At 39.0% G+C, this 19,492-nt stretch overlaps 1 protein-coding gene across 2 annotated transcripts; it reads right to left on the minus strand.

Moving 5' to 3' along the window:
* Positions 1 to 545: 545 nt before the first annotated feature.
* On the minus strand, positions 546 to 13,941 carry sncb (synuclein, beta). Of its 2 annotated transcripts, none has more exons than XM_023288738.3 (6): positions 13,780 to 13,941; positions 12,710 to 12,843; positions 9,126 to 9,155; positions 8,777 to 8,862; positions 2,897 to 2,983; positions 546 to 1,365 (listed from the first exon to the last, which is right to left on the minus strand). In XM_023288738.3, the coding sequence occupies exons 2-6, from the start codon at positions 12,828 to 12,830 to the stop codon at positions 1,336 to 1,338; spliced, it is 354 nt and encodes a 117-aa protein (XP_023144506.1). In that variant the 5' UTR covers positions 12,831 to 12,843; positions 13,780 to 13,941; the 3' UTR covers positions 546 to 1,335. The 2 variants fall into 2 exon arrangements, with proteins under 2 accessions (XP_023144506.1, XP_023144514.1); XM_023288746.3 differs by having other exon boundaries at positions 12,710 to 12,840; positions 13,780 to 13,931.
* Positions 13,942 to 19,492: the final 5,551 nt, after the last annotated feature.

Below are 19,492 nucleotides of genomic sequence, written 5' to 3' on the forward strand. Positions count from 1 at the left end.
TTATGTACAATTGCAATACAACTTATTTCCAAAAAAAGATAAGTCATTTCTAAAAGTTTTTCTCTGACTGCCAGGTGCTACATTGGCTGTGTCATCTTATAGCTTTATATCTGTACCTGCAGTGTCTGTGACGCCTTTAGCAGCTGCGTGGCTGGTGCCTTTCAGGCCCTCGACGGACTTCTTGAACGATGCCATGGCTTCGGTCTTTGTCTCTGCAGCTTCAACACATCCGTCTGACCCGACAGCGGCGGGAATGGCTGTTTAATACCCTCTGTTTGAGCCCGACACCACCGAGGCTGCACGTTCCAGCCGGATTAATCAAAACAAAACCCACCCAAAGAGGCCTGATCCGACTGGCATCCTAAATATGGCAAATTCCCGCCAAGAGCCAGAGCATGCTCAGCAGATTTTACACATCCCATAATCAAACTGCCAGACAGGAGTGAGCAAAGAGATAAACACACGAGGATGATGCATAATAGATTCTCGTTTAGGCTAACATGCAGAAAAAGACAGGGAAGTAGTCACAAAAGTGAGCTTGGACATTATCAAACAACACTAACAAATGGTTTTATTTTTTTACTTTTTATTTACAGAGGATTTGTATGTCTGGCTTAACACATAAACCTTTATATTGACAAGTCCTGCAATTTAAAGCACATATTGATATGACAATTATGATTCCAAGACATAATATATTGACTTTAACTTGTTAAAATCTTCAGTACACACAAACACACGCACACACAAACATGTATACTGTCCGTTTCTAACAGATAGTTTACTGGAATGATTTCACAAGCAACTATAAAGATACAATGTAAAAAACTCTTACTTCAAAAAACTTTCAAATCAATTTCCAAAGAAATGCAAAAAGAAAAAACCCACAAACAGGCATTGTCGACACTTAAGAGGATATTATTGTATTCATATCTGCTTGCAACCGGTCATATTTATTTTTTCCACTCCCAATGTCTCATTGGAAGATGATGAACATCTATTGCACATTTCTAAATACAGATACACACAAGTACAAAGTCACAAGCCCTGACTCGTCTCATTTCGTTGGGAGGGAATCAAGGAAATGAGACTGAGAGGACAAATCCTACATCTCAGTAAATACCTACACCCAACACATTACATTAATAACATGACATTTACAATATATAATAATAAAAGATTTGTCTTGAAGGAAGAACATTTTTCAGTGGGAATGCTTGTCTTTTTGTTGTTTTTTGCAACGGGGATATAATTGTAATACTTTCAGCATTTGTCCTTTTTATTATTAGAAATAGTATTGTGCTGCTGGTTGGATGGTGTCTCGGACTGATGCTTTTACGCTTCTGGCTCGTAGTCCTGGCTCTCCTGGGAAAACAAGAACAGGTTTTGAGAGGCAGGCAGCTCGAAGTTGCGGCACAGAGAAGGTGCAGGTTAAGTTGAACAGAAAGGCTGTAATTAAAAGTTAATCGTTTTAAATTCAGCTTTAATCCGTTTAAGAAGAATATATGACAGAGAGCTTATGGTGGGACATGATAGCACTCAGCTGAAGGTAATGATGTCACTACATCACAGCTGGGCTCCTCTGCTGCTTCAGTGTGTCTCTCCAGCCTGCAGAGGGCAGCACAAGCCTGCACCAGCTTCAAGGACGAGTCGTGAGCACATTCCCCACATCCTTGCAACTCTGCCTCCACCATGCGCAGGGTGGTGAAAAAATAGCACAGGCCTCTGCTAGCCTTAACTCATCTAAAGTATTCACAAAACCAAGTGTGAAAGTGGACGAAATGGGTTTTCACGTCCTGTTCCTCCCTGAGAAGTTCAGTCTGCAACACTCAGACTCCATATTTACAGCAATGCAGGGAGACCCTGACATTACCCACAATGCACGGAGGCGGAAAGCGTCATCACCACACCCATTCAGACAGAGCTTGCACATCGCTGGTGTAGCAGGGATGGGGGAGGGGAGAGAGATGTAGAGGAGGAGGAGAGAGATGGAGGAAAGAGGTGGAGGAGGACGAGGATGATATAGGCTACTGCCACTGAGAAATTCACTTTAAATATGGATCTCTGGGAAAATCTCAGTTTTATTCCTTTCACTGATTATTGCAATAATCCACAGATGGAAGCTGTAAGCAGGAATTAAAAGAAAATCCAAGCAAATGCACTGAATAAATCGAACACTATTAGAGATCATGCAATATCTCAAATTAAATCTTCTTCCAGCTGAAGCTGATTCAGACTATTTGAATATTCATTGAGAATATCACAGCTTTTGTGGCTAAAAACATGCTTTAAATTAAGACACATACAAGTGAAGCTATACTTTCAGTATTATGTGCACTGTGTGGTATTTTTATATACTATGACAGCTATTTAAAATGTGTTTTCAAAGCCATCGGTTCTGCAGTTCGTCTCGCCCCTGACAGCCAAAATCCAAAAATAACCATCTGTGTCAGACTCACATCCTTCCTCCGTGCACACACACACCGACACACACCCAGCACTCAGTGTAGGTAGGTGGTGCTATATTCACTGTACTCTGAGGCAATTGGCTTGTTAAGCCCTCTGTTTTCATTTCCATAGAAAGGAAGAATTACCTCAGCATGCGCCGTAGTGTTTGTGTGGGACACAAATGGAGGGCAAGTGTGGAGCGCTATTGAAATGCAATACAGCTAAAATGTGTAACCATGCGGAGCTCGCGAACACTGCGAGCATCCATCTACTGTAAGTGAATGGACTCATCCCTGCCTGCAGTCCACCACTTTAGAGGTTTTTCTTACAGGCTTTCATGTAATACACAAAAAGCTCTCTATAATAAAATCATTTGGCTCCACTTAAACGCTGAGCGATGCGACACTTCAGAGTCATGTATGCGCTTTGTGTGGTGGAGGCCGGTTACCTGCTGGGACTCATCATATGTCTCCCCTTCTGGCTCCAGCATCGCCTCTCCCTGGCCCTCCATGGCCTCCTGCCCATACTCCTCAGGCTGCAAAGAGAGTGAGACAGAGAGGTGAAGAAAGATTCACAGAAACAGAAGCAATTACTCATATACACAGCAATTTTTTAACCCGTTTCTAAAATTCTGATTTTTCTATCCCCAGAAATAAGCTTGGGGTCTTTTTGCACAATGTGTTCAAATATCATGGTATAATTATTCTTGAATATATCAAATCACAAAAAATAAAATCATTTATTTCATTTTGACTGGCTGACTTCCAGGACAGACCGTGATGACATTTTGTGCAGACCTTTTTGTCACCCACACGATGCCTTGCCAGAGCTCTGGTTACTCCCTGATTCTTTCTTTAGTGCCAGAATTGGGTCAACATTTCAGTTTGTGCAATACTCTGGCTAGTGATGAAATACCTGAAAAATCAATAACATTCTGACCAGCCGTTTGTGCTTAGTGCCAAACTGTATAGACCAACATGCTAAGCAAAGATGACGAGCATGGTGAACATTGCAGCTGCATTCCATATCACTTTTTTTCAGTTTGCATGCAATACGTATACAGTTCTGACATGCTATTTCATCACAATATTATGCCTTAAGTTTTGACAGTTTTGCTTATATATCTGTTACAGTCTGCAGTGTGAAACGAGCTGTCATCTGTCTGTGCACTCTTGACTGATGAAGTTTGTTTATACTTGCATTAAACTGTGACGTATCATCCACTGCACAGAGTGTTGTGGGTCAAAATGCCCAGAAAAGCATGCTGGCATTGCGGTTTGAAAGCCAGCATGCTTTTCTGGGCAATATGCATGGTAGTATGGGTACTGGAACGCATCCTACGTCGTGTTGCACGAGTATAAACAGGCTTGGGATGCAGAGAGAGCACAGACAGACGACAGCACATTTTGCACCACAGACTGTGACAGAAGGTGTAAAGTTATGATGAACTATTATGTCCTAATTGTGTGCATACTGCATGAAACAGTACGTACTTTGTAAGGGCAGTTGCACTGAAAGTAAAAAGAAAAAGTAAGTGATTTGATTGTTGTATTAGTATTGTGACTGTGAGAATGCCAATATATATACTATTGGTAGCATTTACTTCAAAATGTGTGCAAAAAGCTGCAGATTCTTAGTCTTGTTCATCGATTGCAGCAAAGTTACTGGTTAGAAAATCTATGCTATAGACTCTATGCTGTGACTTGATTGTAATGATAAGGCTGGCACAAACCGAGGCTGGAAAAGTCCAAAACCAACAACGCATTAATCTGTCAGCATATCTCACACCTGCTCAGTTTGTGGCACGGTGCCCGAAGCTCGCTGGCTCTTTCTCCTTCCTTAAAAATGAGTTCCACTTTCAAAAATCGATCAATAACTACTTAAAACAGCTGGTGTTTGTTGGTGCTGTTTTCAGCTGTGAACTGAAACACATTTGATAGTCTAGAGAGCGTTTACAGCAGTAAATCACTGATGTGTTTTTACTGCTTCTTGGACAAAAATGAAGCTCTATGGCACAGAAGACGAAGCTCTGCCAGGCTTCAGATACACAGGAAGTACTTGCATTGTGGGTTTTGGTATTTGCATTTATCTCTTTGTCTGTGACGTGGTTGCAGCTCAGTTGTTAGAGGGATTATCCTTTTATCAGAAGGTTGCAAGTTTGACACCAGCTTCCTCCTGGACACACGTTGAACTGTATAAGTACTACAAGCAACTAAAACCACACTCGTAATTTATCCAAGAATTGCCAGGTCGTGTTATTATCCAAGAATTTTTTAACTTATCTCATCTTGTCAATAAAAATATATATGTAAATATGTCAGATTTATCCTTTAATAACTGAACTAACCCTGAAAATCTAATAACTTAATATCTTGACACTGTAATACAGTAAAAGTGATCATAAAGCGTCTCCTTCTGAGGGCGTTGTTAAGCAGACAGCTCTCCATCACTGCTGCACCTGCCGCTACGAGCCCTGACAACAAAGCTAGTGGGTCACCACACATTTATTTTTAAACCCAGCACTAATCAAGTCAATTAGGTCAGAGAAGAACAGACCATAATCCTGTGTGCTGCATCAAGCTACTGTTATTGCTGTAAGCCCACCAACACGATTAGCATGGTCTTAGAGGCTGCACAATGGGAAGACACACCTAATCAGATGGATCATTGCCTGGGAAAAAGTGAACACGAAAAAGACTGTTTATGTGATTACAGCACAGGGGAAAGATAAACTGTGCGTCCAATTGGTCACACATTTGAATTCAGCTGAGACAAAAGCAAAGACTTTTGTTCAGACTGTGTCTGAAACAATGTTTTGAATTAAGTTTCTGAGTTCTATAATTTGCCGTACGAATGGGCGTGTAAGTGAAATCTTATAGTGGAAAATATTGGCTATTTTCTTACATTGGTTCCCCTAATAAATCCACAGGTTAGAGGAGATGTAAAGCCCAACAAAGCTAAAACTGGACCAAGGAATAGCTGTGCACATTTGATAACAGTGTCAACAGTTTAGCAGTCTGTTGTCAGGGTGTTGCAATGAGGAGTTTCATCACTGAGATAGTGCCTTGGAGAAGCCTATTAGAGCAGGCTGTCAGATTTACTAGATTAGTGAGTCAGTGGAGGGGGTCCAACTCTGAGGGATGAAGGCTCAGGACTGGATGAGGACCTCACTCTTTCACTGACAGTTACAGACCAAATGCCAGCGAGCTGACAGAGCGTCACCCGGTCATTAAAGGTAAAGAACACAGGAGAAAAACAGGCTGTTCAGAAAATGTGTGTCAGTCAAATTTCAAAACTTGGCTTTGACCCTTTAACATCCTCACCAAGAAAAAGGCAATGAAAAAATTATTTCTTTATATTTCTTATCTTTTTGGGGCACTAATAACAACAATCAATGTTTTTTTTATAAAGAGACCCAGTGGTTTTTAAAATACTGACCTCTACCAAACAGTTGAGAAAAATGATTTGACCCTTTTAAATCTTTTTTTTTACATTTAAAATGACACAGTTGTGTTCAGCAACTCCTTAGGCACAATAATATGTCAAAAGTATTACTTTACCTTTGAAAATCACAGCAAACAGAGGCCTCATGTGAGGAGTGATTTTGCTCGTGCTAACTTCCTGTGAGCAGACTAACTTGCTCTGCATGCTATTTCAAATACAGTGACATCTACTGGACTTTTTTTTAGTATAATGTACCTCAACTGAGTGGCAGAGATGGCTGAAACAGGTGGAATTAAGTAAAACATATTTTTCAATAAGATATAGTGAGTCAAAATGTGCTCTACCAAATGGCTGAACAGAACCTTAAAGGGTTAAGTTGATTCTACCCTGTTGCTGTGAGCAGCCAAATCTGTCCCACACTGCTACTGCCATCCTCAGCATCACATTGCAATGTCAGACAGCGGTGACATTAAGGTCACCGAGGGACACATGAATGGAAAGGTTGTGTGTTTTAGAGAGCTGATACTCCCTCTGAGAGATGTTTACCTGAACAGCTGAAGCCTTATAACAGAATGAATGCAGCTCTGCAGACTGCGTTCATCCTCAGAATACCTCCAGCTTCCTCCAATAAAGTGAGTGCGAAACAAGGCCTAAATTTATTTTCATTTAATGTGAAAGAACTATTTGTTAAGCAAGAGAAATGTAGTATATTGAGTGTGTGTACTGACAGCAGAGGAATAAAAAAGACAAAACGCAGACTAGTAATTCTCTTTTGCGGTGACATGCAGATTCATCAGATTTAGCTGTGCTGTCTGAATCTGGCTCTGCTACAGCCACCATCCTGTCCAGGCTTTAATCAACACAACTTAGAGCGAGCTGCCAACTGTAAGTGAGCCTTGGATTTGGAACAGAGATTTGCTTTTCTTTTCTATTTGTTCTCAGGTACACATGCAAACACAAATATGCCCAAATTGGAATAACAAGGAGTTGATATGTCTCTAACAAGCACGTACTGGGTAATTTTTTGTAATCATTTCTTTACGTTAATGCAGAGCGCAGTTTTAACACGACATTTACGTCCTACTCAGCCTGTGCAATATGATATAATATCTTCTGGAAGAGGATTTCAATCTTTTTTTCTAAAATAACCCTGACAAAGACTTCGGGATTGCCTCAGCTTGTGCTTGAGACTTAGATTTTCTACAGAAAACCTGTGTTACAAAGCAAAGTTTGAAGAAAAAAAGATTATTTGGCATCATTGGAAATGTAGGCTCCTGCTTTTTTGAAGCTTGACACCAGAGTAGCTCAAGTTGGGATATTCTTGCTTTTGCTGCTGTGATTCAACTGTTCTCTTTAAAGTCTGTGTTTGAAAAAGCATATTTAAATTGCAGAGAAACCCCTATTAAGATCCTTTTTCCTACTAGAAGTGTTAAAGGTAAATGGTTTTCGAAACTTTCTGAAGCTGTATTGATATCTGTTCAGTTTGGATACTGAGATGGCACATTCAGTGTCACATTTTGAGCATTAAACACCTAATTTCCGCGTTCTGATACATTTTTATGCATCAATTTGTGCCTTTTCTGCATTCATTTATGATGCAGGTGCCTTTATGTATGAGATGGTAACCAGCAAATTACAGGCACCAGGTGATAGTTCAAAGTATGATGGAATATATCGCAGTAATGCTCTCAGGCACTCTGTATTGCTTTCAAATATTGATCCTCCTTTAGTCAACACACATATTTATTCTTCTGTCCTGCTTTTGTCTTTTGTTTGGGAAAGTCCTCTCTTCAAATGTGCATGTGGTATCCATTCATGCTAATGATAAATTATAACATTTTATTGAATTTGTTAACATGTGGAGTTTAATAGCTGCTATGTGTTTTCAGCAACATTCAAATCTTTCTGCACATTTGAAACAAAATGACACATATCTGTCATATCTATGTTTTCGACTGATTTCTAGGAATAACATAGCTGATAGGCACATATCACGAAAACACGAGTCCAACATATTTTGGCTACAACTGATTAAAACATCGATCTAATCTACTAAGAGACTTTCTTAACTTCTAAAGAATTCTGGGAAAACAAAAGCAACACTTCTCAAAGTAAACTCAAGAAAACATTACCTGCTTGCTCACACCTTATTGGTTTTGAGACTTTTGGAGAAAAAAAAATGCCTGTCAGACCTCCTCCTCATTTTCCCTTCAGGCTTCTCCACAGTTATCAACCTGCCTGTGTGCACAACACCAGAGGAAATCACAACACTGTGTGTGTGTCTGTGTGTGTGTGTGTGTGTGTGTGTGTGTGTGTGTGTGTGGCAAGGACAATTACATTTGCCATGAAAGATTCAGCGGTTATATGAGCTCATAATTCATATTTTGGGAGAAAAAACAGACACTCCAGTTGGAGGCATTGCTGCATCTGAGCAACATAATATCACTTTTTTCAATCTGCTTCTTTTTTTTGGTGGGATAAATGCGCATATTTTAAATACTTGAGGGGGATGAATCTCCAGAACCCCAGAAATCTACATTCACAGTTTGCATTTCTATTAAATGTGATTATTTCAGAAGATCATTGTTCGGGAAAGCTATAAAACCACTCTTGGTTCATCTGCAAAATTACAACATCTAAGTAAGTTCTAGCTAATTAATGAAACAGTTTCCTGACACTAACATATGCTGCAGGTGGTAAACTGAAAAAAAAGAAAAAAACACAGCCTGTGTTTTTCAGGACAGCAAATTTGCAACATGTCAGTCACCAAATCCCTAATAAGATTTCACAGTTAAAGGACTCTGTGTCTGTATTTGTGTAAACACGCTGCCCCACTCTTCTGTCTGGTGAATGCAGAAAACAAAGCCGTGTGTGCAGCACATACGTTCATGTCAGCTGGGAACTCGTCTTTCTTCACCAGGCCGGTGGCAGCGACGATGTTTCCGACGGCTCCAGTGGTTTTCTCAGCCACTGCAGACACACACACACATATAGATGTAATATTATCTCCACAGATCGTGCAGACAGATTAAAAGCAAGCACGTGATCCAACTCCTCTTTTGTTTCACCAATTGATTATTGTACATAATGGCCACTTACACATAACCCCACACACACCCTCCCTGCTGCCTTAATGAATTTGACATTATCTGGTTTGGAGTCATGTCTTGCCACTGTGATGAAACTAAGCTTCTTACTGCAATAATAATGATGTTGGGATTTGGAAAACTCACCTGTGCCCACACTGTCTTTGGCCTTGTTACCTGGGTTAAGAAAAGAGGAGATAATTTAGAAAAGATGGAGGATCTCTTGCAAGTCATGAATCATTTGACACAGTTTTTTCTCTTTGTGTTTAGATACTGGAACTTTACACTGTCCCAAAACGAATGACTGAAGAACTAATAGCATGTATTGTTTTGTGAAATGGACAAAAGGTTTTGCTGTCTAAATCAGGTTTCCTTGTAATTTGTTAGAATGAACCATTTCTGAGTAACTTTTTAACTCTTCCAAACCTGATACCACAACGTTTAACACACTGTTGCTACAATACAATATGTCAGCATGACAAAAGACCACAGCAATTCAGCCTTTTAGAACAATTTTGTCTCTAAATAACAATTGGTTTTCAGATGAATAGAGGAATATCACTTTTGTTCATTACTCACTGTTTACCTGAGATACTGGAGAAAAATGATAGCTTCTACATGTGGGATTTCCTGGTATTTTTATTGAGTTATTAAACTTTATAGATGGTTTAAACCCCAACCAAAACATTGTTCAATTCTCTCACCACTGGCAGACCTCATCCATTTACACTGTACTCCACTACACTGTCTGGTCAACTCACTGTGAGTCCACTGGTTCTGATCGCTCAGGCCCTGTCATGCTCTCTTTTACTCAGCCTTATTGGTCCCTGAGGGCCCTTAAAAGCAAACTGAGCACAGACGAAATAAGGATGAAGCACAGAACTGTCTCAACAAAAGGCAGGCCTCAAAGCAAAAACATACGTCTAAAGGATGCGTCCATTTCAGTTTTGCTGAAGTGCAGCTACTGCACAATGTCTACAGAAACACAAATGGACAACAGCGGTGGTTTGAAAAGCTACATGTCATTAAAAATATGAATATTTTGAAATTAAATTTGATATTTTTAAGCTCAGAATTCTCCAAAACAACCTTGGACTGAATGCTATCTATTTTTGGGTTTGTTTAGGTGAAATTGTGTTACGAAAAAGGAACAAACTAAAGGTATACTCTTCTACAAGAAAAAAAAAATCTTAAAATGAATGACTCTTGCACTTGTTTCCACCTGTTCTTTATCATTTTAACTATTATTGACTTTAAAATGAGAACACAGAGCAGCAGTGTACCTAAATGTAAACATAAGTTAATTTCACTTGCAAATTCTTCCTATAACTGTCCCCTAAGCACTAATAATAGAAATTAGCATCACGGTAGTGCAAAAATGGAAACAGATGATAAAGATTATTTTAATGCTGTAATTCAACTTCAGGCTGCAGCTACTGCTTAGCAAATGTGGCTAACAGCTATAACTGTAGAAAGGAGCTGCCATAAAGTAAGACTGATGTGTTGTGACTGCACATATTCACAAAAGTAAGAATATTTCTGTAAAAGCAGTGCTGGATAAATCTTCCATTATGTTCTAATGAGGTAAACAGACATTAGCTGTGACATTAAATCGCATCTTGTGCAGCAGTTTTCTCATTTATGCCTCTCCATGCTTTACTGTCTGCTCTGCTCAGCTGGGTGGGTGGTCTGCAGCAGCTGCTGTCAAAAGGTGGGCCACAGACCTATCAGATCACTCTCACCCCTCCTCCAAGAGGAGCCTTCGAGCGCATCATAGAACGCTTTCTAGGGCACCGCGATGCTCAGGAAGCAGCATGCGAAAGGCACAGAAATGCCACAGTAATGATCCTTTCCCTGCTTGTGCAACATGGACATGATGAAAATGCACATGTTTTGACTACCGCCTGACATGTTTGTGCTTCTGATGACTGACAGGGACACTGTGCTGAAAGTGTTGAGTAATGAGATTCGACCGGAACGTGCCTGACAACTTCTGCTGAAATACTGAAGGTCTCTAGAACGCACCCAAAGCGCAGCATCAGTGGTTGGAGCTGGTGACTGTAGAACAACCAGCAGGAGTGTCACTGGAAATTTGGATCTCTGACAGCAGCTCAACAACTGACAAAATAAATCCCTGGCAGGTCTGCTCTTAGTCCCCTGAGTCACACTGACCCCTGACCAGTATGTAACTGTTTATCATACACAACATGGAGATATTAGTCAGCGTAGATATGTAGTGATAACATATTCAGAGCTGAAACACTGAGCTGATTAATCCATTTTTTGATTAACAGAAAATTATCTGCAACTCTTTTCACAATGATTAACAGTGTGAGTCATTTTTCATGCCCAAATGCTAAACATTGCCTATTTCTGTCCTGGCAATCGTGCAGAGTTGCTGGTTTTCTTCTCTTATGTAACTGTACACAGTGAATCTTTGGGTTTTGGACTGTTGACTAAACAAAACAGGCAAACTGAAGACATCACCAAAAACTACAGGAATCTGTCACAAGCCTTTTTTATTTTATGGACTGAAAAATAGTCAACAAATACATTGATATTAAGAGATAATGTGAATAACTGCGAGTTGTGAGTTGCAGTCTAAGAAACCAGAGCTTTACAACTGAAGTAAGGTTGTCTAAAATATGTATAATATCCCTTTTGTCATTAAAAAAATAAATTAGTTGGAAAATGTTTAAAGCTAATTACTTCAGAATGACTTTAAACGGCTAAAGAACAGTCTTGAATTATGGCATAGTAACAGACAATGGAATTATGCATGGAACTGCCTTGAGAAAAGACAAGATAAGATAAGAGATTCAGAAAATATTTTAGCAGTTTCTGTTCCCTTCGTAAGCTGCCTGTTACTTCCTTTTCCGGCTTTGTAGCTGCAGCTCACATGTACTTGTTGACTTTAATAATGATCTTAAGCAAGTAATATGGCTTGGGATAATATGCTTAGGTGTGTGTCTGGCTTCTGCGCTTGAAATAAGGGGACAGAGGATCTAATTGGTATCAGATATCTGTGGGACGCCCTCTACCAGTTAGCCTGCACTTTAAAAAGGACAAAAACTGAGGCCTTCAGCCTGTTTGTCTCCAGGAGGTGACTGCAGGCTGAGACTCCTCTACAATCTGCTGCTGTCCAATGCAGGGACATGTGGCAGGAGCTGCTCCCACCATCCTGCTGCCCCACCCCCACCCCTGCCTCCATCTCCTGCCTGTAGCCCGGTCAAGTCAAGCAAGAGGCCACAAGGACGTTCAGCTTCCTCGTCACCTACGTCACCATTACTGCTATTCTACAGAAACCTAGAGCTCATGCTGTGGCACTGATTTTGATATGCTATAGAAACACGCACTGATTTACTGCATCAGCCTTGCATAACTAAAGCAAAGATATTGATCAGCTGACAGGTGGGCTGATTCATCTTATTGCTATTATGAACTGCATTGAATTTATCAAAGGAGAACACTCAGTTGCACTTTACGGTCCCCTATACTAGGAAATATCAGTCATCTTAACTTATACCATGCAATGAGTCCTGTAAATAAGTGTAATATTATCCTCTAACTGTAAGATGATGGTGAAAAAAATGCATCCAGCCGCCTGCTGGTTGGAAGTCTCTGTATAATTTAACCATTTGTTTTAGGAGGCTGCATGAGCTGAATCCTAATATGCTTTTTGGGGGCCTGTGTATGATTTGCATGCTACAGAGATTCTGGGATGATCTTACCTACAAACATGACTCCTTCTTTAGTCTTTTCAGCCGCAACTGCAACTCCTTCCTTGGTCTTCTCTGCGGCCACAGCCATCCCTTCTTTCGCTTTAGACAAACCCTTCATAAACACATCCATCTTGGCCGAGCTACTGTGGAGAGATGGACCATAGGAGCTTTCAGTGACCATCACTGCTGTCCTGCAGTTTCCACTTTGACATTTAATAGCACCAATGATTGAGGACGTGCAATCGTGTTATTCCTATGTATTTTTAATTCAGCTTTATGGATTTCTGACATAAGAGCATATGTTAAAAGAAGGCAGGGCCGCCTCCTGTGGCAGATCGGGCCAGCTGCAGCTCTGTAGTAAAAACCTGTTCACTCATGCATTCAGCCCCATTTTCACATCCTCGTCAATGCATTAAATATTCAACAGCTTAAAAAAAATATCAATGAAATGGTTAATTGTGGTGACGCTCATTAATTATTGCTCGTCTGTAATGCTACTCTCAGTGGCAGAGAGATGACAGGGCTGCGCCAGGCCTCTTATTTAAAATGCATTTTATTATGGGACCGCACGGTAATATCACACTACGAGAAGGTGGCATTTTATTTCAGGATTGCTGGGGGAAGGGAGGCACGACGTAGTGTGATGTCGGTTTTAACGTCGAATAATGTGGAAATAATCTGACAGGCGACATTATGATGGAGCAGATGAGCTGAGCTGCAGGATTCCGGACGGTTTTCTTGCACTGGACACGGATCCACCGTTTAGAGGAACATCCTGGATGCTGCAGGTCAGGTCTGCAACATCCAGCCTCCACACATATACAGGATATTCATACACATGCACCCTTTCTACGATGTCGACAGGTTGTCACGTTCACGTCCCTCCCAGACTGTTGCACTATCCGTCCTCCAAAACAAACGGATAATAAACTGAAAGCATTTATTGGCATCATTTTACGCACGGCGCAAACCTGCCAAAGACGACGCGCACGGGCATGGTCCTCAAATGGTGGTGACCTCTATAAGCTGAGCAAAATAACACTAGTAAAAGAATGCAACAGGAAAAGGAGTGTTCTTACCTATTTACAAATAGCCTTCCACTTGTCCCCTTATGGTTGAGCAGCGCGGTCGAGTCAAACTATCGTCTTTAAATGGGAGATATCTTCAAATGATCACTAGGTGGGCCTTCTTCGGGCTGATCTCCACCAACAGGGACGGCCCCCTTCACAGTGCGGCTGAGACTATCACGTCCCCCCTCCCTCCCTCCCTCCCTCCCTCCCATCCTCCTCCCTCCTCCTCCCTCCTCCCTCCTCCCTCCACCATCACTGGCTCCCTTTCACTATTGATCACCCCAGATGTCACAACGTTCGGAAAATCAGCTATAGCAGAGCCACACCACGTCACGTCTTCCCCATTTCTTTTTCTTTCTCTTGCAGCAGTTACATCATGTGTCCATATTAAGCCTGGTTATGTAGTCGCAGAAATGCAACACAGGACAGTGATGTTGAAAAAAACCAAACAACAAAAACATTATCCTGGTGGTGTCTGATTGCAAATATATATATATTACCATTTGTTGATTTTTAAGCTAATATTATTATTTTTTTCAATTTCCAGTGGACTCCATCTTGGATTTAACTTACCAGATGGAAACTCCTCCTACTTCCCATTTAATTAGCCTGAATGTGTTTCAAAATAGTCTCCTCACATGCATATTTTTACATGCATATATATTATAAATGCACGTATATGTTTTTGCATTGTCTTTATTTTAGCATGAAGCACGTCCTTTAGGAATAAAATGTGTTGCATAACTAAATTCAGCTTTCCTCTCCACCCAAACAGCACTGAAAAACTCTATTTTATTCAGAAATGTAACCAGCATCCTGCGGTTTGTTGCAGTTTTAGGAATAACTGGCCCCAATTATGCTATTAGCTCATTACCAGCTGTCACATTTAAAGCCAATCATCTCATTCTTCATGTGAAACGCCTGCTAAGATCTGCAAACACAAGCGTGATATGAGGGTGAAACCATTCTGTGGAAGAAATGGGGGTGGGTTGATTTAGCAGGAGCACTGTGAGGATGTATAATTTTGAGTTTTGACCTGAAAGTTAATCCAATTTAGTTTATAAATGGAGGCTAAATAAAAGCTTTCGTTTTTTTGATTAAATTGCTGAAAGTTTAAATTATTCCATTACACTCGATTATTAATTGTAATGAGTGGGAGTCGTTTTCCCGAAGGAGTCTCAGCCAATCAGAGCAGAGCATGACGTCAGGTGGAATCACGATTCCCTCGGAATGGAAAATTGAACACTCCACGCGGTCGTGACGCTGATCCACGGGGACCGGAGCTGGATGAGACACGTTTCCTTACTTTTTATATTGAGCCTCTTTGCAGCGTCGTAAGAGTTAAATACCCCACTTCCTTTTTTTTTAACCTCTCTGACGTATGTGCAGTGACGCAATCATCCTTGTAGTGGGCGAGTGATTGCGAAATCCTTCCTGTCCCCCCCTGCCTCCAAAAACTCTCCCCCTCCAGACAGAGGAAACCCCAGATATCTCCTTGAATCGTCCTGCCTGCTTTCATTTGGCTTTGGAGAGCAGCAGTGAGCAGACTGAGGCTTCAGTGGATCTGCCCAGGTGACCCAGAAAGAAGAAAGAAATGTAAATATCAAAGGTAAAGCCACCACATCCCCCTCATGACCATTAGATACAGTCAGTTTCCATCTCAACTCTTTTCTCGGATGATTCTGACCTTGTTGATCTTTAAATAGCATCAAAATCATTCAGAGAAAATCACAAAGGTGGGTTTGAGGTAAAATGGTGAAACAATCTGACAGTACAAAATAACCCTCTGTGGATTTTAACAAGAATATACACAGACAAACTTCTTTTCTGTTGACACCAGAGTTAAAAAAAAACAAACAAACCAAGCTTCCTCTGTAGTATGTAAAAAATGTCAAAGTAGGACTTTGACTTCAATAATTTTCAATCCTGTAGCCTTGCTAATGTTAAATTTCTGATAAATTACTTACACTATCACCTAATACAGTAACATAGAAGTTAAAATACAAAGTATATATTTTACAGAAATAAGTAAATTTCCATTATATTGAACAATAACACATTCAAGCAATTATTCTATCAGAGCTGGATGATGGTGACAGTTTTGCACACTGTAAAAAATGATACTTTTTAACTTTACTTCTAAAAAGAAATTACTGTTAAATTATAGCTTTTCCTTGTTTTCTTAAATACCCGATAAAACTCTGGTAAAATCACAGAAAAAAGGTGTTTATTATGTTAACCCTAAAAAAACAGACCAAGGCTGTAAATAATGTTCACCTCAATAATTTGTACTTTCACAAGTTGTAATAATAATAATGAATAATATTAAACAATAACAACAACAACAACAACAATATTATTTACAGATATTGGCTGTTGTTTTAAAGACAGATCATGCATTTTAAGGATTTAAAACTACAAGATTATTTTCAAATGTTATTTTACAGATTTTTCCTTTTTGATTCAGTTAAATTACAAATAAGAGCTGTTAAAATCACAAAAAAGTATTCATTTACATGTTGACTGCAGAAAAGCAGGCCAAATGCCCACATTGAAATCTGTATTTTTACAAATAATACAATTTATTTACAATGTTTGACCGTAAAAGCAAACACTTGTATATAAATGACCTAAAAATATCATTATCTATTTACTGTCTTTTTACTGGCACTTTTGCTGCAAGATATTGACCTTGTTCTTTCTCTCAAAGTCTTATTGTTTTGTTATATGCTCACTCCAGCTGCCCTTGGACACTGTTTATCACTCTGACTTAAGATCAATACTGGCGATTATTACAAAACTCGTCAGTGTGAGCTGGATGTAGGGTTGGTTGGTGCTCTCTCTAAGGCAGGGAAGACTCTGGCTTTTATTTATTTATAAGACACTTACTGTTTTATTTACCCCATTGCACTATCTTGTTACTCTTTTTAAATGTGGGCCCTTACACACTCAAATAACTAGATGACACTGCAGTTAAAGGTGTTTTTACTGAGCTTAAAAAAAATCTAGGTTTACCCAACATGCACCTGCTACCTAGAATAACCTACAGAACAATCTAAATTTGACTAATTATTATCCTTAGGATAATTCAGGGCAAGTTATTGTCATCTAATTGGACTTATTTTAGTTGATTCATTGGTTTTTAAAATTAACAAACATTTGATATGTCCCTATTTGTGTGCTCTTTATTTTCCTGCTCAGCTCATTTGTTGTACATTGAAGTTCTATCTGTGCTGCTGTCTCCTCAGGCTTGGTGAAGGCTGAGAAAACAGATCCTATAGTACACAGTGGTGTGTACTAGCCAGTAAGTTAGATATAAAACACAGAGAGCCGTGATACACAAAGTCAAGGCAGATGCACACATATAAAATAATAATTTAAAAGTCTGTACATGGGTAGTTTCAAACTAGCAAATCAAGGCAGACTCGATTTTGATCCTAAAAACCCAGTTTAACGTTCAGTTTTTTCACTAGGTTCTCAATATGAAGTGAAAATGAGAACCTTGTGTAAGCTGCTGAATAAAAATGAGATTATGTAGATTTTTCTCCTCTTCATCCGTTACATGCAGACTGTTTTGATGTGTGATCCACATAAATGCAGGTTTTCTCTGTTTTGTTTTAGTAGCAGTGAGTTTCAGTCTGGTGCTGTCCAAGGTGCTGAAAAGAATCTGTTCAAAGTGCTGAAGTCAATCTCTGTCTATGGTGCTGAAGTGAGTCTCTGTTCAAGGTGCTGAAGTCAATCTCTGTCTATGGTGCTGATCTCTTTCAGTTAATCTTAAATGGCTCTGCAAAATGTGCACTACAAATACCCGTTTAATGTTCCATCAGCACACTGCAACACAAGGAAACTTTACAAACGGTGTATCTATACAGTTGTCTTTTTATATTTACTTTCATCCCTTTAAGTCTAGCAGGTGTCATGCTCCGTTTCCACACAGAGCTGCTTGTACTTTTAAGCCACATCTGCCCTCTTGTGGTCTTTTATTTTAATTGCATGTTTCTCATTTAGCATTTTCAGCAGCTTTTACAGAAACCGCATACAAGATGCAAGAACTGTTTCACTTTCACATCAGTGTGTTCTAATAATAACAGAGACACTGGCAACACTCTTTAATTGGTTGCTAGCAAACATCTGGTATTTCATCTGAGCCTCTTTTGTTAAGAATTAGGAATATTCAAAACACCATTAGCAGACGCATCTCAGTAATTAAAACAACAAGGAAAAACACAAACAACAGCATTAATTTTAATTAAATCCAATTCAGGCTGAGATCCAGTTAAAAATGTGCTGGTTGTTGTGCTCACATGCATTTTAATTCAAAGCACAGTGACTTTGCTACAACTGAAATGCAATATAATGTATATTAAACAACAACAATAAAAAACTTAAGAACTATTACTACTATTGCTACTAAGAGCCACCATTAAAATAACTAACTAACTAACTAACTAACTAACTAACTAACTAACTAACTAACTAACTAACTAACTAACTAACTAACAATAAATAAATGAATGAATGAAAAATAAAAAAAGAGAGATGGGTAGTTAACATAATAGAAGATGATACAAGCAATAATAAATTCACAATAGAAAAATAAAATGATGGAATATTACACAAAAAATTGATTGGAGTGAAATAATAAAATAATGATTGTGAAATAAAAAATTTTATCTGATAGAACCACGTGTTCTTTTTAAAAGTTTGTTAGTGCCTCAAATGAAATGGAAAAATATGAAATGATGATTAAATGAATGATGATTAATCAACAAACAACAACAACAACAACAACAAAAACAATAATAATAATAATCATTATAATAATTAATTTGAATATTTAAACCAGAAATGATAAAATCCTACAAAAGTTAGACCGAATAGATGAACTTTAACTCTACATGTAAAAAATATCAATACTGTCAGCTCCTCTTACCTCCACTAGCTATTTGGAGCATATTGGCAAAAAGCAGCATCACCAAATGTTTTTTTTTTTGTTATTCTCCTTTATGTAACAGCTAGAAAAGAAGAGGTGAAGGATCAGAGGCACCTTCCTGGTTCATAGACCGATTTCATTTCTGAGATGTAGTCTGGTAAGAAGCCATTTAGTGATTAATAAAGGCAACTTCAACTCAGTATTAAAGCTAACAGCTAACCAGTGTAAAGATTTTACAATAGGCATAATGTACGGTTTCCTTTAGGTCTTAGTCAGCACTGAATTTTGAATTAATTGCAGCTGATTTATTGCACTCCAGAAAGACCACTATTATAGTAGTCTTGTCTGTTAAATTTAAAATGCAGTGCTTCAGTGTCACAGAAATGGGCTCACTTTCTGTGTCATCCTGTAAATGAGCATTTAAATTAACACCAGAGATAAAAAATCACCCTACAATTTCTTGCTTCTCTGCTTTGGTTAAATGGATTTAGTCAGAGGTTCTGTTTCTTTCTCTGGGTTTTGGAGCCAGTAATCAATATTTCAACTTGATCCTCGTTGAGCTGAAATAAATTTTGAAAAAAAATCTGGTTTTAATTCCTAAAATACAATTTAAAAGTGATGGAATTAATGAAATAAATGTGGGTGTCATCAGCACATCTGTGGAAAGAGATATTGTGCCTTTGTGTGACACTGACCAGGGAAGGCATATTCAAATTTTAAGAAATAAAATTCCTCAAACTGATCGTTGTTATATTCTACAGATAACCTCATAGTGTTTGGAGGAGCAGT

The sequence above is a fragment of the Amphiprion ocellaris genome, chromosome 13 (assembly GCF_022539595.1).
Source record: "Amphiprion ocellaris isolate individual 3 ecotype Okinawa chromosome 13, ASM2253959v1, whole genome shotgun sequence".
Lineage (NCBI taxonomy): Eukaryota > Metazoa > Chordata > Actinopteri > Pomacentridae > Amphiprion > Amphiprion ocellaris.